The 23,810-nt window shown below is 50.7% G+C and overlaps 6 protein-coding genes across 8 annotated transcripts in view; 2 read left to right on the top strand and 4 right to left on the bottom strand.

Annotated features, from left to right (window-relative positions):
- Positions 1-18: 18 nt before the first annotated feature.
- Positions 19-1,549, top strand: FVEG_08253 (hypothetical protein). 2 transcript variants are annotated; one of them, XM_018897121.1, is made up of 3 exons: positions 19-266; positions 412-750; positions 829-1,549. In XM_018897121.1, the coding sequence occupies exons 1-3, from the start codon at positions 149-151 to the stop codon at positions 1,017-1,019; spliced, it is 648 nt and encodes a 215-aa protein (XP_018754698.1). In that variant the 5' UTR covers positions 19-148; the 3' UTR covers positions 1,020-1,549. The 2 variants fall into 2 exon arrangements, with proteins under 2 accessions (XP_018754698.1, XP_018754697.1); XM_018897120.1 differs by having other exon boundaries at positions 412-1,549.
- FVEG_08252 (hypothetical protein) lies at positions 1,480-6,000 on the bottom strand. 2 transcript variants are annotated; one of them, XM_018897118.1, is made up of 2 exons: positions 4,651-6,000; positions 1,480-4,476 (listed from the first exon to the last, which is right to left on the bottom strand). In XM_018897118.1, the coding sequence occupies exon 2, from the start codon at positions 4,397-4,399 to the stop codon at positions 2,081-2,083; it is 2,319 nt and encodes a 772-aa protein (XP_018754695.1). In that variant the 5' UTR covers positions 4,400-4,476; positions 4,651-6,000; the 3' UTR covers positions 1,480-2,080. The 2 variants fall into 2 exon arrangements, with proteins under 2 accessions (XP_018754695.1, XP_018754696.1); XM_018897119.1 differs by having other exon boundaries at positions 1,489-4,471.
- Positions 6,001-11,462: 5,462 nt separating this feature from the next.
- Positions 11,463-16,886, bottom strand: FVEG_08251 (hypothetical protein). The gene is made up of 3 exons (XM_018897117.1): positions 15,865-16,886; positions 13,259-15,799; positions 11,463-13,202 (listed from the first exon to the last, which is right to left on the bottom strand). The coding sequence occupies exons 1-3, from the start codon at positions 16,500-16,502 to the stop codon at positions 12,086-12,088; spliced, it is 4,296 nt and encodes a 1,431-aa protein (XP_018754694.1). The 5' UTR covers positions 16,503-16,886; the 3' UTR covers positions 11,463-12,085.
- A 533-nt stretch (positions 16,887-17,419) lies between these two features.
- FVEG_08250 (hypothetical protein) lies at positions 17,420-20,080 on the bottom strand (the record flags this gene model as incomplete). Its single annotated transcript, XM_018897116.1, has 3 exons — positions 17,420-18,859; positions 18,913-19,972; positions 20,025-20,080. 3 exons carry the CDS (start codon positions 20,078-20,080, stop codon positions 17,420-17,422), a joined length of 2,556 nt encoding a protein of 851 aa, XP_018754693.1.
- Positions 20,081-20,109: 29 nt separating this feature from the next.
- Positions 20,110-21,126, bottom strand: FVEG_08249 (hypothetical protein; the record flags this gene model as incomplete). The annotated part of the gene is made up of 1 exon (XM_018897115.1): positions 20,110-21,126. The coding sequence occupies one exon, from the start codon at positions 21,124-21,126 to the stop codon at positions 20,110-20,112; it is 1,017 nt and encodes a 338-aa protein (XP_018754692.1).
- Positions 21,127-23,486: 2,360 nt separating this feature from the next.
- FVEG_08248 (hypothetical protein) overlaps positions 23,487-23,810 on the top strand; it is a gene marked incomplete at its 5' end in the record, with an annotated part of 2,219 nt that continues 1,895 nt past the window's right edge. The window contains 2 exons of the mRNA XM_018897114.1: positions 23,487-23,505; positions 23,567-23,689. Coding sequence (XP_018754691.1) covers positions 23,487-23,505; positions 23,567-23,689 — 142 coding nt within the window. The remainder of the gene's footprint in view (positions 23,506-23,566; positions 23,690-23,810) is intronic.

The raw sequence follows: 23,810 nt of genomic DNA, 5'->3' as shown, positions 1-23,810 counted from the left end.
TAACGCCTAAACCGATCCCATGCCCATGCCCCTCCCTTTTATGGTTCTCTCTCAGTGACGTTGTTTCATTTACGTAGTACTTACTTATCTCCATACCTTCGTATCTACATATCTCAGCCTCCTTCTTCAACTCCCCGTCTCCTCAACCATGATCATAGCCCACAATCGACTCTACAACAGCACCGATAATATGGATCAACAAGAACCACCAGAGTTTATCCTCGACGTATTCGCCGACCCGCGCTCGGTTCGTGAGGTAGTCAAAGGCAAGTTTGGCTCTGCTTGCTTGTTCTCTTGATCTTCATCGTCATCCTACCCTGGACATCCACCCCGCTATACTGGTGACGACAAAGAAGTGGCCATGCTCTCGAAATCATCATGAATGCGCCTCATTGACATGCCTTCTCACAGGAATACTGCATACCATATTCTTCAATCGATTTTTCCCTTCCATCGTCCCACAAACCCGCGAGGTCCTTGACACGACGCTTCCCTATGTTGACGACGACGAGCTTGAGACTATGATAGATCAACGCGTCGCGGCACTTGAGCGTCAGATCGATGTCCAGCGCTCATCGGGTGGTGCTAACAGCGCCAGCACCGGAAATGGTAACGGTGGGCGTGGTCAGCTCGTTGTCCAGTTTTTCGAGAAACGTCGTCGCAAAGCTTGGCTGTCCCGTGGCGACGAAGAGGTCTGTTGGGAGTGTTGGACCATCAAAGTCACTGTCGCCGAGCCAAGAACGGAGAGTGGTATGGGCCCTCCTTCTCGCTATAGGAAGAAAAAAAAACCCCAAAAAAAACCAAGGGAATTGCTAATACGTGGTTTAGAACGTGCTAAAGTTCGACGAGCAATGGAGCAGACCCTGTCAGCAACAGCGATGAAGATTGTCGCATTCGTCAATACACACAAAGATCACATACCGCCCATCACAACCCAGGGTACTAACCCATTCCCCTACAAGATCAACATTGACCAAAAAGAGGCGGCAGGTTGGGCAACACGGATGCGTATATACTAAATGGTGAGCTCCGAGGAGTTTCACACTCCAAGATCCTTTGGGGCTTGCGGCGCTTACGTTGCCTCGACCTTGCGGTACCTTTGTAGACACAATTTCCTCTGGGACAGGTCAATGAGGGACTTGTTGAATAGGCTACAGAAGTCTGGGGCTGACCAGGCTTGGTGAATGATATAGGAGATCCATTCTCTGGGATGAATAGATCAAAGGCGTTAAAGGAGTCATGACTAATAACCAGTATACATAGGTCATTCATAATTGATACCCCTTCCCAACAACATGACGTACGACTCGTATGCCTGCCAGTGACACACGAGAGAAGTGCCTCCGCCAAAACGAAGCCCAGATCGGGTGTCTCAGCCACTTGTGCATTATCTGAACGAAACACGGGATAATGGCTGGTCGAGATGCCTGGAGAGACAAGATCTGATTCATCGGCAATAAGTCACAGCGAGGCACACAGTATTGACTTTGCATCAGTGTAGTAAATCTTAATAAGCACTGTCATTGAGGACAAAGTGTAAATAATAGCTACCATACGTGGTCGCATGTCCAGACCGTTCCTCTCATTTCACTGCCCTTTCCTAGTTCCTTCCATTCCCGAAAACCAAAGTAAGCAACCGCCCCAGACCGAGAACATGTAATATGCATGCAATACCATTCATCATTCCTCCCAGAGAACCATCCAAACTCCCGGCAGAGAATAGCATAGCATAAACAGGTAAAGGGAAACGCAACCAAAGGAAGAAAAAAAAAACCATATCCCACAAAATTGCTATTCAGTATCCCAAGCCTTGTGAGCGAGTAGAACGCGTCCCAAAGTCATTATCGTCGTCAACTGCTAGCCGTGAAGCTATTCGAGCACTCGACTGATGCCGAGTCTCTCTGTTCTAGTCCATACCGGACACGACCCAACATATACAAGCCACAAGCAGGCCTTGTATATAGGTCAATTCTCGAAGGAATTGTTATACTTTATATTCTTTCGTCAAATCATGAATGTCATACACGTTTATGCTTGTTTCGTCATCTTGCCACGTTCGTTTTCGGTGTTGTCTTGGTTTCTAAAATTGAGTCGTATAGCTTCGCGGTAACCCGGGCTTGTTGCTCCGTGGGGGATTTCTGCTGTTGTTCTGTGATGTGGATCCAATCTTGTCAAAACCCTTAAAAATGTCGAGCTCAGGCATATCTGTAATGTCGCCAGCGTTGGAGCGGGCAAAGTCCAGTTGGTCCATCATAGTCCCCTGAGTCCAATCACTGGGGTCCAAGGAAACGTTCAAGAAGTCGGCAAACTTTGTGGACTGATTTCGCAAAGGAGATTCTTGGAACATCTTGCTCGGGGAGCTCAGACCCTCGAAAACCTTGCTCGGGGTATCGAACTGCATAGACTGCTCAGGTGGTCGTAGGAGTGGAGCAGAGGCGATGGGTTTTCTGGCAGCGGAGTTGGTGATATCACCAAGAACTGATGCGGAAACTGTTCGATCTAGACGGGTACGCTTCGCGGGACGCTTCATAGGAGACCCAGCCTCAACTGAACTCATGACAGGGAAAGTACCGTCCTCAAGGCAACCCATACCAGTCAAGTCCTGATTCATAGAGAACTCTCCATCACTAAGGATACTCACACCGAAGTTGGACGGACAGAAGTCGTTGCCTAGGTAGAAAGCTGGGCTATAAGGAATGTTCTCAGCGTCGCCTTTCCTATCGGGTGACTGGAGCATGTTCCGGACCGCGTCGCGGTGAAGTCGAAGGTTGGTGTTTGGAGACGCCGATGGAGGTGGTCGAGCAGGAGGGTTAAGTTTGACCATAGGAGTAATGGGTGGCAGCATCTGCTTGTCGTACGCTGGTCGGAGAGGAGACGAAGAGACAGGTGGAATGGCGGAATAGAATCGTGTCTTGGTCGGGCTAAAAGGAGACGATTTCCGAATACGGGCGATCTCCTCCTCAGCACGGCCCCTCGACTTATTTCGAGGGCGGTCATCCTCCGATGCCAGCATGAACTTTTGGCTAGGCCTAATAGCGGATGACATCTCGAGAGAAGAATAGTAACCGCTGTCGTCCATGGATGTACCCTTCCGCTTGTGAGACCGTGAGACAGATGAAACTATATTTCGGGAGACGGGAGGAGGCGTGTTACTTTGATGATCCACATGCCGAGAGACAGGCGGTGAGGAGTGTATGGCGGCAGGCACAGGCGAGTAGAGATATGAGTCGAGAGAGAGTTCTTGGTCGGCCTTGTCAGCAGCATCTTCGGGACCCAGGTTGTCAGAGACAGGAATGGTAGCGTCGGACGAGAGATCGACTGGCATTGACATGGTAGCCCGAGAGGTAGGAAGAGCTGGCAGAGCCGGCTGGCAGGCTGGAGCAGGGGGCGGTAGCGTAGGTTCCTGAGTCGGTGCCGAAGCCGGCCGGGAAGGCTCGAGTCGAGTCGATATGACATGAAGGTTCTCGGATGCGGAGGTGGACTTGCGAGTCGGCTTCTTGTTCAAATACTGTGCTTCGTGACCGGGCTTGATCACCCAATAGTGGCCTTTACCAGGGTCATCCTTAGGTCTCTCGATCTTCACAAAAGCCTTCTGGAGACTGAGGTTATGGCGAATGCTGTTTTGCCAGCCAGCATCAGTAGGGCTATAAAAGGAGTAGTTGTCGCTGATCCACTTGTAAATCTGAGCAAGTGTCAAGCGTCGGTTGGGGGATCGGAAGATGGCCATAGCAATCAGGTCGGCGTAGCTGAGGGCAGGTTTGTTGCCATCATCGATAATTGGAGGAAAACTGTCGTGGGGAGGAATAAAGGTTGTCGCCTCTATCTCTGCCTCAGGCTTTGTCGCTGTCGCTGGCACTGGCTCAGCCTTTGTCTTCTTGACAGGCATGAGTTCCTTGATGGGAGCAGCCTCCATGAGAGCGCGCTTGCCGTTTGGCTTCTGATAGTAGTTGCTGACCGACGAATCTATCGCATGAGGTGCGGGGAAGAGCTGAGGGTGGACGTTCTCCTTTCCGTAATCCCAAGCCATGTCAAAACTTTGCTTTGGAGGCACGGTTTTGAAGTTCGATAGGTAAGGCTTCTTTTGCAACGAATCTGTGGTATGGCCTCGTTTTGATGGAGGCGCCATCGCGACCATGTTTAATTTGTTGCCGTGGGCCGAGGCCAATGGGATTTGCGAGGCGGAGGAAGGCCTTTGTTTGAAGGGCGAGTGCGCATTGTGAGAGGGAGTGGGCGGGTTGAAAACTACGTTTGAGGTTGAGCTGGTTAAGGGCCTTCGGGCTTGCTTTGGGGCGGAGGGCATAGGAGCGTGACTGGTCATTGGGGTGACATTCTCTGGCGTGTCGTCCTGGAATATTTGTAGCGGCCCAGTGGAACTGGGAAAACGCGTGTGTTTGCCCATGTCGATCGAGTCACGAAGCTCGATATCGGGTCAATGGGACTGCGGTGCTGAGCAAAATGGTTGAACCAAACGCTGTACTTTAAATCAAGGTTAGTCAGTCGATGCCGGCGACGGAAAGTGGAAGAGATGACGGTAAGATAACGGGCGAAGGTGGGAGTTAAAGAGTGGACACCGGCAGAGCCTAATGGGACGAGTGTGCATGACGGACGGCAAGGAAGAGGGAGAGGGAAAGAAAAGGACGTCCTACTGACCTGGATGGAGCGTGTAGTTCAAGGTACGTAGTAATGAGCTGTGGGGCTGCTTTGACAGGGCTGTCGTGATTTGGTCGGAGCGTTCAATAGGACGAGCAGCCGGTATCTGGGGTTCGTTCGTTCACGGTCTCCGGGAGTTGCTCCGAATATAGAAACGACTTTGGTGCGCAGGAATGAAGATGACCAGGCCGCGTTGACGAAGAAATATCAGCGGATCAAAGCGGTTTAGAATATTGTCGCAAATGAGTCAAGACCTGCTCGGTTGGCAGACTGTCGAAGGGGGAAAGCTGGTCATTAGAGAGCAAATCGTAAACCAGGATAGGTAGCGCCGACAATTAGCCAGGTGCAGATATGTAGAAGCGGTAAAGGCTAGTAGTAAAGGGCGAGTGAGTGAGTCGTCGCCGATTACTCTCTATAAAATGGACGACAGGCAAATGCCAATTAATTCTGACTGAGCCGGAATGGCGAAAAAAATCTCTAGAAGATGAGGAAGAGTAAAAAAGTAAGAGTAAGAGTAAGGGTAATCGTAAGGGTAAGAGTAAGAGTGAGAGTGAGAGTGAGAGTGCGAGCAAGAGAGGAGATGGAGGTTGATTGTTGAATGATGCAGCCAAGACGAGGTGCAAGGTGTGGTGCCCAAGATTAGTGCACTGCAACGCGCCCTGCAGTACAAGCGCAGGTGAATGTGGGCGAGAAGGGAACCTAAGAGACAGAGGGGGGAAAAAAATTAGGGCCCAGTTGGCAGCTGGCGTGCGGAGGCGTCTTGGGACCTGCTGGAGATGGGGACTAGGCTGTCTCTCAGTGGGCGCTGTACCGCGTATGGCTGTACCTGTGGCCGCCGTGTGTGAGGCCCGGTGGGGACCAGGCGCAGGGAGGATGGTGAGAACAGCGACAGGGATTGGATGGAGAGCGCCCGGGCTGACACAACACGACAGGAAGAGCTCGAGCGAGCGAGAAGGAAGAGAGAGAGCTAAAGAGGGGGGGGGGGCTCTGCGTGAGCACTGTCTCTGCTCTGCCTTGGTATCAAGATTGGATGGGCGGATATTAATCGAAATCGATCAGTTCGGGCAGAGCGACACTGATGTCATATGGGCTTTAATTGAGTAGGGCCTGATTGAACTCGGACCTCTCTTGTTTCGCTCGCATAAAGTCGTAGTAAAGTATCACGGGGTGAGAAAAGAGGATGAAAACAGGAGGGGAAGAGAAGTGAGAGAAGAAGTCAAGATGCACAGCAGACCAGACCGGAGCACAGCACAGCAGCGCAATGCCGCGCAACGATTCGATTCGATAGGCAAGGTAAGGTAGGTTGCGTCGCGATAACCAAGTAAAAGCAAGGGTGTGTGTAAATCGAGGGCGTGCGTGTTTCGGGAATGGGCGATTGAGAGAGCTAAGAAAGATCCAACCGACCAAAGGGAGAACGTCAAGAAGGCAAGGTGAGCTAGCTGGCGAACGAGGTGAGGTGTGGGCCGCTGCAAAACTAGGGGCGTGAGGATACAGGGATCTTAGGTAACCCTCCACTAGCGTCACCTTGACAAGGACGGACCGCGAAAGTCCCATTTTCATTCCCATTCCCATTTCAACAGCGGATGCATCATCAGGCACCCTCATCCTCGGCCTCGACGCGCGCGGGGATTGACGAGAAATGATTGGCCAGTCTGATTCTCTAACAGCCAAGAGATTGTCACGATTGCATTGCACTGGCCGAGTTGAACGCGGGGAGAATTGTATTGGGTGTTGGTTGTCGATAAAAGAGGCAGACGCCCTCCTTTCTCTACTGCCTCGAGTCAACTGAAAGTGCACAAGTCTAATTCATGATAAGACTTTCACTCGTCTCGAGGTGAGATGAGGTCGCGCAATAGGCTATGGATACGGATGGGAGGAGACCGAAATGAAGATATCTCCTCAGAACTCATGCGGCCACATTGCTTAACCAGGCTGTTGATCATGCTATTCAAGGCCTTGTGGTGTTTGAGCCTGGCACCACATAAGAAACGATAACCGGATGCTCTACAAAACTTGGTATGTACTAGGGGCGCATGTAAGGCAGTGGAGACGGCGCCCAGCAGATCTCGATCTTGTTATCGGTGCCAGTCTTTGTACATGTTCCGTATTCACGGCCTAACGTGTAGTGCCTGTGCCTGTGCCTGTGCCTGTTGCGTTCCGTTTCTGCCGCATCAGAAAAGCGGTGCATCAAAGATTTTCAGATTTGGATGCGAAGCGAAGATGTCGTGCTCTGCCTGATGTGTCGTGCCGTGCCGTGCTGTGCTGTTGGTGGTGGTGCTGTGTGGGATGCTTCCGGATCAGATGCTGGGATTGTGTTTGGTGCCGATCCTACCTTGGACTGAAAGTCTGTATGTCTTGTCAGATGAGTATGGGGGGGGGGGGGGGGGGATGGGACAGAAACGGACACAAGAATCGAGGGACTTTTAGTGATACAGCTCAAAGGCAGACAGACTCCGGGCATTACAATGCCTGCAGTGAGGCCAGTTTCGTATGGCGACTCAAATAGATCTCATGAAATACATTTCTTCTTCTACTACAGTACTACTTCTTCTTCCTTGAAATACTTGACTGAATTCGACATCAATTTACAGCAGGCCAGTACCTAAGTAACCTAACTACCTATACCTTGTGGTACATCGAAGAAAAAGGAAAAAGGAAAAGCTCATCAGATAGACGAGACGCCATGCCACGCCATCCTATACCGTAACGAGAACAGCCAGCCAGCCACAGTTGGAAGTAGAAAAGGTCTAACGTGAGAGGTGCCGAGAGCTATTGAATTGACTACGCCTCTTTGCTCATCAGTGCCTCGTCTGTCTTTGTTCGAATTTTAACGGCGTTTGTCTTGTCTCCCCTCCTCCTCTTGCCACGATACCTGCATACCTAGACATGTACATATGTATAGTATGTAGGTATGCTTGTACTTTTAGTATGCATTTCCCCCCCCCAAGATGATTAATTGATGGATGGATGACGCCCTCTCAAGCCCGCGGTTCCGAGCAGGGTTCTTTAGACGATGATTGGGCCTTGTCCTTGTGAAGGAAGCATAACTGGGTGGAATGCTTCACTTGGCAAAGTCAAGACTGTCAAGTCAGTCAAGTCTGGCCGAATCACGTCAAAAGCCCAGCCACAGGCAACCGTTGAATAGGTCCCCATAGTAGAGTACGTACGAATAGGTAGGTAGCATATATAAAACGGCCGCTAACCAAGAATAAGTAAGGATGCAGCCAACTGAGAGAGAGTCGAGATCAGGGTCAGTGCGCACCGTCTTTGTTCGTTTTGACAAAAGAATAAAAAATGTGTGGGTGGATTGAAGCGAGGCACTACATACACGTACAGTAGATACCTAACGAGTATAGATGCATGTGCGAATTGCCTCGTTCGAGTCGGTCAAGTTGTGTGAGAGTTGGTGGTTGTGGTGGTGAAGATGATGAGATAGCAAGCAAGTTTGGGCGCGCTTTTGGCCGACCAAGGCGCGTTTTGAATCAATGGCAATCTTTTGTTTGGATTGTACCTGTCGAGGGCCAATCAAATACTGTCAATCCCAAGGGTCTGCAGCAGAGGTTGCATCGAAGAGTCTCAGAATATCAATTGGATAACACTACTGTACCTTACTTACCTGACCTTTAGCTTTTGGGAAAGCAGCGGGATGAGGAGAAATACGAGACCCCCCGCATCTCAATACCTACCTGTAAGTACCTAAGGTACCTTAACCTTGCAATCTACTACGTACATGCCTACAGCACCACTTCATCGTCATTCATTGTTCATGGTTGTCTGTCGTTCTCGGTCTTGAGTTATATACATATTGTAAATGGACCGACCACACATATTGGATCCTTGGATGATGGATATCCTTGGATGGTACGGTGGCTGACAATGAATGTCATTGGCGCTGATAATGGGGCGCAACAAAGAGGCTCTAACAGGATCACCCTTGCATGTGAAGCATCGTGATTTTCCTCGTGCCGCTTCTGATCTGTTCTTCCTCTATCCGATCTGTAGCATATCAGAGTTTGCATTGAATGAGACCAGAAAAGTGAAAGTAGCTTACGCCAGTACGGCACTTTAACTCTTTATACGTAGCTGGCTGAGAGCTGAAGGCTGAGCCTGTGAGTGCACTAGCAAACCACTGGAAGTTCATCATTGCCATGATGGCTCCAATGCTATCCGGGTTCTGGAACTTCTGGCATAGGGGCGTGCCCTTCCATTCATCAACGTAGGTACCTACTTAGGTAGAGTAGAGGTACTGGTAGATAACCTTCAAGGTTGATAAGAAGCCCCGAGATACACACTCTGTAGTCATGTCGATCAAGAACTGGCAGTGAGTCGTCTCACATGAATCAAATCAAGTAGGTACTAGGTAAGGTAGGCACTCGAAGTAAACAGAGGCTTAAAACACGCGATGCATAAATATTCCGTCACGCCTCAACGGCCCCATCCTGCTAATACTGTCTGTGATGTCCCAAGTATCTAGGGAAGCATCTTTAGGTTTGGGCTGTTTTGATGGGTGGGCATTGTAGATCAAATTGGGCCCAAGACAATGATTGACATGCAATGCATGGCTGGCCACCGTGTATGTACATGTACTGTTGGAAAAGCCAGGGCCATTGAATAACGTGCCTCGTGCCTCGTGGCTCATGGCTTATTGCTCTGATAACAGCCTCAACCTCTGAACCAAGATTTATTACGGTGGATTGACTAACGTGCTCTTGATTAACTACATACTAGTGTGGTCAATCATCGGCTAGCAAGCAGATCCTTGCTCCATCATCAATAGTTTCAGCTGTCAATGGGTTTTCTTTCATGTACTTACTGTACGTACATTCGTACTTGCAGACTCCATCGGTCAAAATAGCGCAACGCAACGACAACCACATTCGCATTCACATTCGGCTCAACGGAGGGAAGAGAAAAGGCCAAAGATTGAGACCAGGACAGACCCAAGACCAAGACCGAATCTTGAATATCCCGTATCATACCTACCTAGGTAGTTAGCGGCGTAATGAGTAAGTACCTAGGTAAGTGAGGCGTCATCATGATCACCTCAGTCAGGACTCAGGCTGTGCTGTGCTGTATCCGTACATACAAAAACAAAGCCACAATGTTGGATCTGCTTCCCCTCAACACTAAAGTTACTGGTAACTAGCACCACCAAAACTCAATTTTTCAAGCTTCGAGGTATGACGCGTCTTTTTCCCACACTCGTCACGCGTCTTGTCTCTTGCATTATTTACACATTGCCTCTTTAGGTAAACACCCAACAAACTCTACTACGACTCCAACCTCTCGATACCTCGGGGTCTTTTGCAGGAATGGATATGCAACCCAAAATGCGACCTTACCATCTGACTTGTCCTGACCTGACCTGACCTGACCTAAGCTAAGCCCGAGGTGTTGTAATGACAATCAATTAACTGATGCGATAATTTTGACCGCTTCTTCGTCCACCAATTATTAAATTCCACTACCTATGTACAACTTTACGGGTACCAGCTGATCTTATCCCCTGAGTGAAATATCTACAAGTAGCTATTTAGACGCAGGGACATCATGACCGCTGTCAAACAATCCATCCATCCATCCATTCATTCTTTAAAAAGAGACTGATCAGCCTCGTTTCGTGCCCCATCCTCAATTAAACTGATATCCACATGGAACACGCTCCACGAAGCCATTCGCTCAAGGGCAAACATCCCAGTAAGTTCTTGACAAGGCCCAGGCCCTTTTTTTCTCCGCAAATGGTTCTCAAGGGCTTTAATGGGCTCCCATATTGGGACGGGATGTGCTGTCCATGCCTTGTTAGTGAAGCCAAGTCAAGAAAAGAAAAGAAAAGGCCGCCAGCCGCATCGCATAAGAAATGCTAATTTTCCAAAAACCAGTTTCTTGAAGCGTTTCACACTTTGACAACTCATCTAGTCCCGGGCTAAGCAGGCATCTATCTATCTATCTATCTATCTATCTATCTATCTGTTTGGTCTTGTTACAGTAGCCAGCCCTGTACCTGTTTGTCTTGACCTAGCCATACATACCTAGCCATTGGATGCCATGTAGGTAGGTAGATTGGTTGGTAGCAGAAGCTGATCTGAGCTTTCATCCGATCAGGCGCTCAGTTCACTGCTATCTTGCTTAATTCGTTGCTTTTTCTTTCTTTCGTTTCATTTCATCTCATTTCGTTTCATTTTATTCTATTCTCTTCTATTCTATTCTCCTTGTTATCGAGGCTCAAGCGGCCGAGGTTTTTCTCCATGACATGACCCGCTCGCAAAGTCAACCCTGCCAGACTAAATACCTACCATCGAGTCCTGGCTTCAAACCATTGATCCCTGCATATATCGGACGCTCCGTGCCTATACTCCGCCATGTGCAAAGAATCCGGCACATTTTATACGTCCGTACCTGGATTCTCCCTTGGAAGAAAGACTCAAGAATTAGTTTCTTTCGACCAGAGAGATGGGGCCGAGATACATACATATGCCGGGAGCTTGGTGCGTGGACACACCAAGTATGGTAGTCAGTCAGTTACTTAGTCATTCCGGGTTTCTGCAATCCCTGGCAGTCATCTCATGATCTCTATAGAGTAGTCTATGCCTTCACATATCTCGCCTTCCAAGGCATGCCGACTCGCAAGGAATGGAAGAGTCTGCACATCACATCGCACACTCTCGGCTCTCTGACACGCCGTAACTGACCCTGTCTGTACTCCGTACCTACAGTACCTAGTATACAGAGTACGGATACATCCTCGCGCCCTCGTTTAGCTAATCCCGAATCTTTACATGTTTCATTTAGATTGACATGTCCACATGCACTACCTCCCGCACCTCACACTCACTCACATTCGCAGCATGCCTTGTCAACTTGGCCAGTAATTCCCGCCAAGCCGAGTAATGCCAATTACGACCTCGCGGGTTTGTCAAAGACTGAAACTCCCTTCTCAATGCCCACTTCGTGCGTGTGCTGACTTATATCCGAATTCCAAGACAATGTCATCGTGAATTGACGAAAGGGGCTTGAGACCTGACTGAGACCTTTTTGACGCCAACGCAGGACAATCGCAAGCCGGAGCACGAGGCCTCGTCCCCGACGACCTAGTATTATTATCTTTATCGTGAAGCGGCATCGCGCTTCGATCTTGGCTTCACAGCATGTTCACGACGTTCCTCCACATAGTAGCATACTTCACAGCACCGCACAGTAAATATGTAGTCGCAAGTAAAAAGTCCCACAAGCCGTAGCGAGTAAAAGAAAACCCAAAAAGAGTCACGACAAGGTCGTTTTTCTGGACTCACATTACTAACTAGCTAGCTCTACGCGCATCAACACAAATAGCCATCCCCTTTTCCTTGACTAAACCTTTCCCCTATCTCGGGGTCCCAACTCATAATCAGCAATTATCTGTCTCCTTCTCCAAGATATGCCCCCAAAAAGCATGGCTTTAATCCAAAACTCGTCCAGCCACCGCCGCTGCACTGCTGTCTTTGGTGGTTGTCTTCTTGAGAGCCTTGCCCAACTGGATCTCACTCAGGAAGCCAGCTGGACGACCGCCACCGGAAGGAGGAGCAGGTGCATCGCCGGGAGGCGGAGGAGGCGGAGGAGCACCACCCATGGGGGGAGGAGGTGGAGGAGGGGCACCGACTGATGGCATTGGTGGTGGGGGCGGTGGTGCCGAAGGGACGTCAGTTCCTGGCATGGGAGGCGGAGGTGGGGGAGAAATCATCGGAGCCGGAGAGCCAGTGTTAGGCATCGGGGGAGGCGGAGGAGGTGCGACAGGAGTCACAGCATTGGTAGCCACAGGACTAGCAGTTGCCGATTCCCTACCGGCTGCGGAGAGAGGACGAGGAGGTGCCATTGTGCCAAATAGCATAGAAGCCAGCTGAGCTGCACTACCACCACCAGGTCGCTCATCGTCTGAGTCATCGTCCTTGTCATCATTATCAGAACCCCAGTCGTCAGTGTCTGCACGGCGACGCGAGACGGGGCCAGAAGGAGCTTTGGCTTCCTGGTTCTGGGCCATCCTATGGAAAGGGTTCGTAGCCGAAGGTGCCGGAGGGGCAGCAGCGGGTGTACCCTCGGTCGACTGAGACATCATCCTGAAGAAAGGGTTCTTACTCTCGGTCTCACTGGGAGGCGACGTGACAACCGCTGGAGGAGGAGGAGAAGGCGAAACTGCCTCAGCAGCAGGGGGCGGTGATGGCTTCTTGTCAAGCTCTTGGCTGGCTACCTGACTGTCGCTCCTGGTGGGCGTAGAAGCTTGAGGAGTGATTTGTTGAGGACCTGCGTCTTCATCCGAGGACGAGCTATCACTGTCTTCCATAGCTTCAAGCTGCCGTTGAAGTTCTAACTCTCGTTGACGCGCAGCCTCAATCTCTGCCCGCCGCGCTGCAAGTTTGGCCTCCTTCTCCTTGGCCTCGGCCATGGCCGCCTTCTTCCGCTTCTTCTCTTCCTCCTTGCGAAGTTTGCCTTGTCTCACTTGTTCTTCAAGGGCTTTCAGACGAGCTTCAGAAGCCTCACGCTCCTTGGCAAGATCATCCTCCTGTTCCTTTGCGTCTTCTCTAGAAACGGGGTTAGCAAATCAATCATTACGTGGCCCTTCAGATTCGACACTTACTCCATCTGCTGCGTCTCGCGCTGCTGCTGCTCGTGCTCATGGGCAAGTCGTGCTTCTTCGGCCCGCTTAGCGGCAGCATCCTCTTCAACCTTCTTTGCAGCCTCTTGATCAGCCTCTGGCTTACCGCGGTGTCGTGTAGGGGGAGGTGGAGGCCTCTTGGCCTCCGCCTTGGATTGTTCAGGTGCAGGAGGTGGGATCCCTTGCTCTTCAGCTAGACGAGCCTCCCGATCGGCTTCTCTACGGGCATCCTCTTCCTCCGCTTGCCGTAACTTCGCAGCTCGCTCAGCGCGTTCTCGCTCGATGCGCTGCGCAGCTGTCTCGCCGGGCTTTGTCGGGGCCTTGATACCGAGAGCGGCCAACCTCTCAGCCATTCGCTGTTCAGCTTGCTGTTTAATAAAAGCAGCTCTCTCCTCAGGGGTCTTGTATGAAGAATATGAGCCTCCAGCAGGAGGAGTTGCCGTACGAGAGGTCGAGACGGGACTCTCAACTCTAGGACTAGCGACACGTTCCGGCCGACTTTCCTCAGTGCGTGCCGAAGCCCGGGCGGGCCGCTTGTCTTGAGCACGAAGTCGAGCGCTGCGGCTTTCACGCTGAAGGTCGAAGATAAAGTCTCGAACCTCATCCTCGACACCGAGTGCGTCCTCCCAGCGGCGTTTTTCGTGCTCGCTAGTGTTGTCGTGGCCACCCTCTTTGAGACTGTCCTCGATACCGTGCGCAAAGTCGCGAACACTTTCCTCGACATCACGAACCATACGCTCGTTGCTCTCCTTTTCATTTTTTACCTTGATGCTCTCTTCCTCGAGGCGCTTAGGCGCATCGAGATCATCAGTGCCGACATCAACCTTCTTGCCAGTCAATGCAGCAGTTCGCTGCTGCATCATGGCCTTGGCCCTGGCCTTTAGTCGATCCGACTCAGTTACTGTACCGCCAGGTCCTGTTCCTACAATAGGAGCACCACTGCCAGGGTGAGCCTTGGCATCCTTGATACGGAACAGTTCCAACCGAGCATCCATGATAGCTTTCTCAGTTCTGCGCACCTGCGAAGCAAGTTCGGGAACCTTGTCAGTAAGATTTTGAAGTTGGCGCTTGAGAGCTCTTCGCTCAGCGTCGGAGTCTCCACTTGCAAGCGCAGCATCGGGATGAGAGTCGATATCCTCTTGGATTCGACGAATGCGACGATAGAGCTCCTCCGCCTCACGGCGGTCACGGCGGTCGAGGATATCGTCCTCTTCATGGTTCTTCTCATCTGCGAAATCCATAGCATCAAGGAGAACCTCCTTCTCCTTAATCTTTTTCTTGAGCTGATCCAAGGTCAGGTCGTCATTCGAGGCGACAGAAGCAGGAGATTCGGGACGAGGCGAGTTGTTGCCGACCCTGCGACGAGCGCTCGATCTATATCCAAACTGTTCGTCTTCGTTCTTGAAGACGGTGGCATCCTTCCGACCAGCGACGGCTCCAGCAGGTGCGCCCCTGAATGAGCGATTCTTCATATAGCTAACGCCAGTCTTCTGCGGAAGCAGAGCGGCACCTGATTTGGTGCGGAATTCAGACTCATCGTGCAGCATTGACTTGAGGGTACCGATGGACTGGCTAAAGTTTCGAGTCGAAGGAGGGACAAGCTCAGGGGGAAGGTTGTTAGGCAATGGATAACCGTTTAGCTTTCTGTAGATCAAATGCATGGCAACGGCGAATTCGTCGAGGTCCAGACGTCCCTTGTTACCGTGATCAGCCAGAGTCCAAACTCGCTCAAGATCGGGCTTCTCAAGTCCACTCTGACCAAATATCTCGATAGCCTGGTCACCACCGATGTACCCCTTGCCAAGACCATCCCAAGCCTTGAAAAGAGAATCATATCGGGTCTTCTCTTCCTTTGTAATGGCCCAGGGGATAACGGCGTTTCCTCGCAGTCCCTGAGTGGTGAAGTTTCCAGCTTCTCGGCCCTGTTGAGGCATCATCTGGGCTTGGAGGGCATCGATGTTAGGCAGGCCTGTGGAAGGAGCATTGACAAGACCCCATTGGCCAGGCCGTCCTGTAGGTTGAGCATTCAGAGGGGCAGTCATACCACCTGCAGGCCCAGGAGCGAGCGACTGGCCAAATCCCGTGGGCATCGGGGGCATTGGGGGACGGGGACCGCTGTAACCTGTGGCTTGAGGATTGTTTGTCATCCCAGGGAACCCTGTTTGCTGGCTTTGGAGACCCTGTTGCTGAGCGAAACCTGTCTGCTGTCCTGGGAACCCAGTCATCTGCGCTTGAAGCAGCTGTGCATTTGAGGCTTGAGGCTGAGGTTGCGGCTGCTGAATGGTCGGTGGAGTGGCAGTGTTGCTTCTGATATCAGGAGCAGAGGAAGAGCTGGCTCCAGGAGCGCTCTCGTCAGCGACGCTGAAGCTAATGATATCCACCATGCTCGAAACCTCGTTCTTGATGTTCTCGGGCAGGTTAGGTGGCAGCTGCTTGCCAGTCAGTTTCAAGTTGCACAGGTACATGGCGAGTGCGAATTCGGGGAAGTAGAGCTGGCCAGCACGAGTGGTATCAGCAAGAGTCCTGAGACTTGTCAGCACCACGGGCAAATACAATGAACAACACGCCCCGAAGAGATTTCTTCTTACCAGATGTGCGATAGGGAGTCGCCATCAAGTCTTGACCTCATAAGCAGATCCCGAGCCTTCTCTCCTGACATGGTCATGCCAGCCTCTCCGACAGCAGACTTGAACAGGGTTTCGAACTTGGCCTGGTCCTGGGCTGTGATGAAGGAGAGACGGATATTGGGGATTTTGTTGGGCTGCGACTTCTCCTGTCGTCGACCTCGTGGCTTCGCAGTACCGCCAGTCTGAAAAGACGCGGCCATCTCGGTGAAGCCGGTAGCCTGGGGCTTCATCGGCGCTGGTGGTGGGTTTGAAGGCCCAGAAGCTTGCTGAGGCGAGGCGGAGAAGCTACTGGATTGCTGCTGCTGCTGCTGCTGCTGGAACTGTTGCTGGAACTGACGCGGAATCGACGGCATCGCAGGAGCACCTGTCTGGAAGCTCTGCTGCTGTGGCTGGGGTTGTTGTTGTTGCTGCTGTCCCGGAAATCCCGTAAACTGTTGTTGAAAGGGGCTGCTGCGGCTGTAGACCTTGACCATGCATTGGAAAGCCCGTATACTGCTGCTGCAGAGGTGCTTGCCCAAAGCCTGTAGGTTGAGGCGCAAAGGGGCTGGGTTGACCAGGCTGCTGGCCAGCACCCAGATTACCAAAGGATCCTCCGCCATATTGCTGCTGCTGGCCGCCAGGACGCTGGCTATTACCGCCTAGGAAGGCGTTCGAGTTGGAATACATTACGGGTTGATTCCTTCGCAAGACCACGGACAAAAGCTCGTCTGGGAGGTTCGAGGAGGCGCTAAATTCGGGGGTTGTGAGGAACCGAGACTGGAGCTCTCTGGAGCGTGAAAGCTCCACTGGAAAGGGTTGAAAGTTAAAAACAAATGCAATAAAAGTATGCGGAATACAATATTAAAGGACTGGACGGCCCTCAGATGGTAATTGTGAAGTGGACAGAGGGCATCCACGAACTGTGATGATGGAGGAGTGAGAATGAGTGGGTGGCTTCGTATTGGATGTGATGACGAGCGTCGTGGTCTCGAGCCTGGCCAGGTTGCTGTAGGTAGGTTTCCATAGTACTAAGGTAGGTAGTGGAGTTGTCCCCAAATGGAGACTGCAGTTGGAGCGTTTCTAGTGGCCGGCCAAGGCATCTGTGGGCTTTTACAGGGGAATGAACCAACCTATGCAATTTGGGGTGGCTTAGACTCTCCTTCGGGCACGCTTATTGTGTTTTCTTGGGTACCGACATATGCATCGCATTGAACATGGGGCACATACATAAGGTAACCCATCATTGCAAGTACATAGTACGGATATCTAAAATGTAGCTTAAACTGAGACAAATAAAGACTGATATTGAACTCGACTCATCTAAAAACTCAAACTAGCGAAGGGTATCAAGAGTAACTTATACGCAAAACCTGCATGAAACACCAACCAACAATCATACCAGAAACTCATAGACGCCTGCCCCCTTATCCCAAGTTAAGGAACATCACAAAAAGAACTCCGGAATGATCGGAATAGAGTCGACCACAATGCCACCTTCTCTGCACTCAATTGTCCATTAGAGTTCGTTGTCCTCATCTCAGTTGTGCCGTTCTTCAAACTGTACTCCATGTTCTTCTTCCTCGATGCAGCCAGCTTCATCACTCCAGAATCGTCGATGGGCTCGCAGTTCAAGCCCAAAGTCGGGATCATGCGGATCTGCAAAGCTGTATTCGTAATCGAGGGGTTCTTCGTTCCCGCCTTGTTGATTCTCTACCAGATACTCCTTCTCTACGGGGCTCTCGGGCTCAGGAGGTGTCGGGATCGCTGATCCTGTGCTTGGACTCTCTGCAGCGCTGATACCCCCCTCACTGGACACAATTGAGTAAGATCTTGACCAAGACCTTGTGACTCTGGCACCTGGTTCGGCGCTGACCAAACGAGCCGGGCCCAATGAGATCATACTGGCTCTCTTATTGTTCAGATAAGGGTTGGAAGCGCGACGAGTCATAGCCTTCTTGGATTCGAACGCCCGTAGAGCTAAGCCGCCAAATGCTTTAGAGAAGTCTTCTTCACCGTCACATAACATATAGCCATCTTGGCCTGAGTCATAACGACCATCTTCGCCTTCTTCAAACAAGAGTTGGTTTCTTTCCAGAACCTCTTGTTGGGTTCGGACTGCGTCTTCCCAGCCATCTCGCAGCTGCTGTGCTAGAGGCTCACTAATACTTTGGGGCACCTTTTCGTGACGCAGTTTGGAGATCATAGATTGTCTGCGCGCCGAGGTCGCCGTAGCCACGGCGTTGTCCACCGACTTTTGTATTGTCTGGGCGAGATCGCGATCCGAGAAAGCCGAGAAGTAGCGGATCGTCGTACTGTCACTTAGATGTCGGACGAGATGTCTAAAATTAGAAAGATTGAAATCATTGCCCTCACAGTCAAGACTGTGAAGGGTTTTATTAGCAGAGATGGCTTCAGCCAGGTCTCCGATGTTCACGTTTAGCAATTGGCTTCGCACGCGAAGGTGCTCCAACCGTGTGTTGAACCTTAGTCCACTCAAAGCCTTGGAGAATTCTCTTCCAAGACGGCCTTCATCCAGCTTGGCATCAAATCCAGAGAGATCAAGGAACCTAATCGTATGGTTCTGAGAGAAAAGATCCGAAAGAGCTCTACAGGCCGTTTCGCTGGCCGAGTCAGGAGTAGCAGTACCCGCCAAACTCAGGCATTCAATGGTTCGGTTAGCCGTTAATGCCTTCAAAAGTTTGATGTAGTTAGCTTCCAAGGCAAACTCCACCATCTGCATGAATAGTCCCCAAGGGCCAAAGCATTCGCTGATGACCGCACACAAATCATCTATGCCCTCATCTAAGCGGTTGCCGTTGATGTACAATGTAATTTGTCGAGCCTGGCCCATGGCATAGAACATCTGGGCTATCTGAGCACCCGTCAGACCACATTTACTCAGGCGAAGCACTCTGAGGTTTTCGGAGTTCTGTGACGCCAGATATGCAGTCAGAATATCCACAGTTGGGCTATTGAGCTATTCAACTTCTGTTAGTTGCGAGTCCGTGCATGGAATCTATGTCGACTTACAGAAATGCCGGATAAGTCAAGCTCCTCCAGACTCCATGAACTCAGTACATGATCCTCAAACAAAGGAACATCAAACGGGAGTCGAGTGTTGCCAGCGATGTTCAGTTTTCTTATGGCTCGTAGTTGACTAAGCGAGTCCCGGATGGTTTCGAATTTGACCGTACCTTGATTTTCGGATGTATCGATATGCTGAAGATTGGCGCCTTGGCCTGGAATTCCGGCCCAGAGTGTAGTAAGACCCTCATCGCCAAGTCCACAATTAGATAGATCGAGTTTCTTCATGTACACCTCATCAAGTACGAGTAAGTTTGCCAGCTCCTCAATGTCACTTGATGCAATGAGATTGCCAGACATGGTGATGCTGTGGCAAAGACACGCTTGACGCTTCAGCAACAGAAGAATGGGCCGAAGAACCTCGGAACTGACTCTCCGGGCGCCCTCAGGGTCCTTGGAGCGGCCAATGGTGCTTCGTGGGCCAAGAATATTTCTCAGGTCCATACTTCGGATCGATTCCGAGGAGAATGCCAGGGCATGCATCTCTTGACTGAGAACAGAAGACTGCATTAAAATGTCATAATGCTCTTCAGATATCTTGACCCCGTTCAGTGATGTGTAGGCGATAGTGTCGCCGAAATGGGAGTAATCCTTCTTTCCTGCGATACCTGATAGATCAATATTGCGGAAGGAGAGCTCCTTGAAGTAACTGTTATAACGCAAAGCTCGGAATAGTGCAAGTAATTGTAATGTAGAATATGGTTGTGCGCTAGGAGGTAAAAGGCGAAATGCGGGCTGAGAGGGAGTGTTCCATTCGATGGTCCATCTTGGAACCTGGACCTTGAAAGCAGCGCAATAGGCGTGCAAACTTCGCTCGAGGCCTCCCAAATCATTTCCAGATGTCAACTGAAGTGGCGGAGGAAGGCCTTTGATATCGAATATTGCCTTTTGCAAATGCTGTGGCCACATAGGTTTCAATTCTCGGTCAACTTTTGTCATTGCCTCGATAACATGTCTGTAATGTACACTAGCAAGCTCGAGTCTGTTCTCACGGCCCAGTGGTAACCTAGCCCTACATTAGAACATGGAGTGATGAAGTATGGTGTGGTGGGACTTACCGGAAGCTCATCACCAACCTTTGTTCGTGTGACGCAACAGACGCTCGGAATCGCATGAGTGAGACTGTACCGTAGGACTGCACCTTTATGCGCAGGTCACCAGGGGTAGTCGCATATCTGCCTTGAGACCCTCGAGGAAATTCACCATGGCTGGCCCAATGACGATGTAGAAGGACGAGCCATCCACAAAGTGCTGAGACTCATCAGCAGAATTGGCCTTCTGAGGCGAGCCTATTGTACGCTTGACCACGGGAAAAGTCAATATCTTGGAGGCATTGGCATTCGAGTCTGGCTCAGTGGTTTCCACAATATGGTTGATTCTCGCTTTCAAATTGCCAGGGATCAAGGAGGGAGAAGGAGCTCGCCTGTGGCTCATTCTACAAGCCTGTTGAATACTGGCCAGCCAGTCATCCCGGTCCTTGGGCAACATGAAGAATAGATGGGCCTTGGAATACGCAAGCTTTGGCCACTGGGAGAACCACCATATCTCGACGCCAAATCGAGGGCTTGAACCTTCTTCATTGAAAACGCCAACGATGGATCGCAAGGGTATTTCTATCCGCACGTCGGAAGACGACTTGTGAGAATTGTGATGAGCACTGCTGGGCTTCAGTGTCCCGCTGCCCGATTTTATCTGTGGGAAAGCAGATCTGGCTCCTTCCATACTCCCGAACTTGATCAAACAGGTATCTGTAAGAACTAGGTATTCGGCGCGGGCCTTGAGAAGCGAGACATCGGTCTTCAGTGGTCCGTATTGTATAAGTTCCATGGAGGAATAGGGGACTTCGGGAGTAACTGATGGGAATTCCGGAGCGGATGCGCTCATGGGTGAAGCTATCGATACTCGACGATGTATCCTGTCGATCATGGATCCTGAACCTGAATGTGTCTTCTGTAGACGTCGAATGGAGGAGGAGCTTCGAGATGGGCTCTGTGACATGGATTCCATCGAGGAATTGCTAAGAGAACGAAGCGCTTTCGAGAAAACGCGTGGCTTCTTTCCGTCGACATTATCGAATCCCTTATTACTATCGGTAGGAATTGGTACAGGGGGCGTCTTGAGGGTGGGAAGAGTCCTCCTCTTCCACTTTTCGGCGTTCATGTTGACAACTCCGGGACGAAACTACCACAATATTGTCGCTGGCTTTCAAGGCTCGAGAATTGTAGTTCCCCGAATCAGCAGAGATAGAGAAATGGTTCAGTATGTATAGATGGCGAGCATGCCGTTAGGGGAGACGCACACGACACCACACTCGCAATTCGAAAACAAATGAGGGTTCCTTGGAAAGTGGCCGAAAACGATATTAGAGATGTGAACCGTGGACTGGGTGACAGGATGACAGGGTCGTCTCGACGTCAAGATGTCTCAGTTCATTCGGCTACACTTATGCAATGTCGCAAAATATTGAACGAGTCAAGGTGAAAGGAGCCCCCGCATGCGTTGTCGTCAGAGTCAAGAGTCAGAGCGGGACGTGGATGTGGATGCGGATGCGGCTGGCGTCGACTCGATCGCTGAGTGCTGATATTTTGGGTTTGACGGTGGTAGAGCGTTGTTGAAGAATGGCTGAGGAATGTGCTTAGAAGCTGAGCGCCATGTACAACTAGTTCCAGTGTGGCCGGAGATGCACTTGGTGGGTAGGTATGTACTGTAGATACTGCAGACAGTCACGCAAGACAGAACTCCTGAGAGGAGGAAGAGAAGAAGGATGAGAATGCACAGGCCGGTAGAGGCAAATGGAGTGTACGTGGAGGGAGTTATCACGGTACGAGCTGAGATTTCGGTCGGATAATCGGCGGCGAGGGACTGAATCAGAGGCTTTGATGAGACCAATATTCAAGATGACGTCGTTGTGAGGCAGAAAAGACGGGCCAGCTCGATGAGGAGCAGAGAAACTTGTGAGATCTAGATCGCAGTCGCAGGCATGCTGATATACTGCCAGGCACGGGGGGTTGAGAGCAAAGGCGATGCCCAGCAACGCAGAACGGGAGAAAAGTTGTCGAGACGAGAGCCAGCAGGAGGAGGCTTGAGACTTGAACAATACGAGGCGAGTGAGTGAGTATAAGCTTTTGATCCGGTGGTCCCGGAGACGACAAGGGAAGAGGAGCGAGAGACAGAGTCGTAGGTCAAGTCTTTTGAAGACGAAGAAAAGGAGAGTTTGATAAGTAAGACAAAAGAGGTGCCTAGAGTGGTGATAATGTATGGATGGGTGGACGTCTTGAGCCACGAGCCAAGCTTGGATATGAGCTGACAGACGCCGGAATAGCGATGGATCTAGAAGAGGATGGGGCAGGAAAGAAAGAGAGAAAGGGAAGGGGTTGGCTAGGATTAATTCCAGAGGAAAAGTCAAACAAAAGACTCCAAGGTCGAAAGTCGAAAGGAAAGGAAGGAAGGAAAATGGAAGAGCAAAGAAAATCATACCTACCTGGGTAGGTAGTAAGGTATGGTCTGAGGTCGGGTTGGATCTCATATCCATGGATCCCATCAATTGTCGTCGTCATAAGGACTGCTGCGACCGGGGGGGGTTTTTAATTTTTTTTTTTAGTGCAGGACCAGCCATAGACGCAATCCAATCGAATGGATCTGTCTGCCCGTGCATACGGACTTACAGTTGGGTCAAACAGCCAAACCTCCACTGAACTTATAGGGAGGTAGGCGTAGGTACCCTAGTACCTTGGCTGGAAATCTCCAACGGGCGGGCGGGCATCTAATGGAAAAGAAACAAACTAAGTAGAAAGCCTCCCTCATCTCTAAGAGGAAATCCCTGCAAAACCGGACTCTTTCACCCAACACAAAGAAGGGCTAACGCGTAGTAGATTAGATCTCGATTGGCAAAGCCAATTGAATGAACCAACCCAGGCTTGCGTGCTCGTTACCCTGCGATTTACTGGTCCTCGGCTGAATAAATATGCATGGCCGCAGGAAAATGTCAAGGGGCGAGGGCTCCCCCCCGCTGGGCCTGGCATTTCGGGGATGAGAAGAATCAAGGCGTGCGTATTCAGACATGGGCATGGATGGCGTGGTCCAAGGTTTGAGACTGAGTGTGCTGTATCCGTAGATAAACAGGAAATGGCTGCTCAAACCAAGACGCTCTTATGCATATCTCACTTTCTACTAGGTGTAGGCTGTGAACCGCAACGAAACTTTTGGTCGCTGATGACCCCCAGAATGCTCTTCCAAGGATGATAATTGCCATCCGTGACGGGCGATGGACGTGGTAGGTGGTCATGATGGACCATGATGCTGAAACCTATCATTATTTCGGCTCTTGATGTTGAGTTCATCCACGACAAGGCCAATCATCAAGTGCGCGGGGTACCCTGCCATGCCCTGGTAATGCATCCAATGCAAATGTGAAGTGACAATGCCAATTGACGGTCAGTGTTCGCGGCCAGATTTATCAACAAGTACCCTCGTTTCAGACTTTCAGCTGCCATGGTTGGATCATAAGCCCCATTATCAACATGAACATCCAATATCACGGTATGTACTGCAGTTGATGAGACTTTGCAATCTGCAACCACTCCCCTACCTCAGGTACTAGGTGATCCATATTCCATCAAAACCGCCCATTTCGCTTTGTCAAGCCCAGCTTCATTCAGTAAAGTCCTATGCCATCATGGCCACGAGATTCTGCACAAGAATTGCGGCTTGTGCGCTTGTATTCGTAAGTTGGTGGAGCTGCCGCCCAATGCCCTGGCTCTAGCTCACCAATCCATTGCTCTTTCCGACATCTCAACATCGTATTCATTGATCTCGTGTCACCTATAACTCTCCTCCCCCCCCCC

The sequence above is a fragment of the Fusarium verticillioides genome, chromosome 3 (assembly GCF_000149555.1).
Source record: "Fusarium verticillioides 7600 chromosome 3, whole genome shotgun sequence".
Taxonomy (NCBI): Eukaryota; Fungi; Ascomycota; class Sordariomycetes; order Hypocreales; family Nectriaceae; genus Fusarium; species Fusarium verticillioides.
This window is presented reverse-complemented; position numbering and strand designations above follow the sequence as displayed.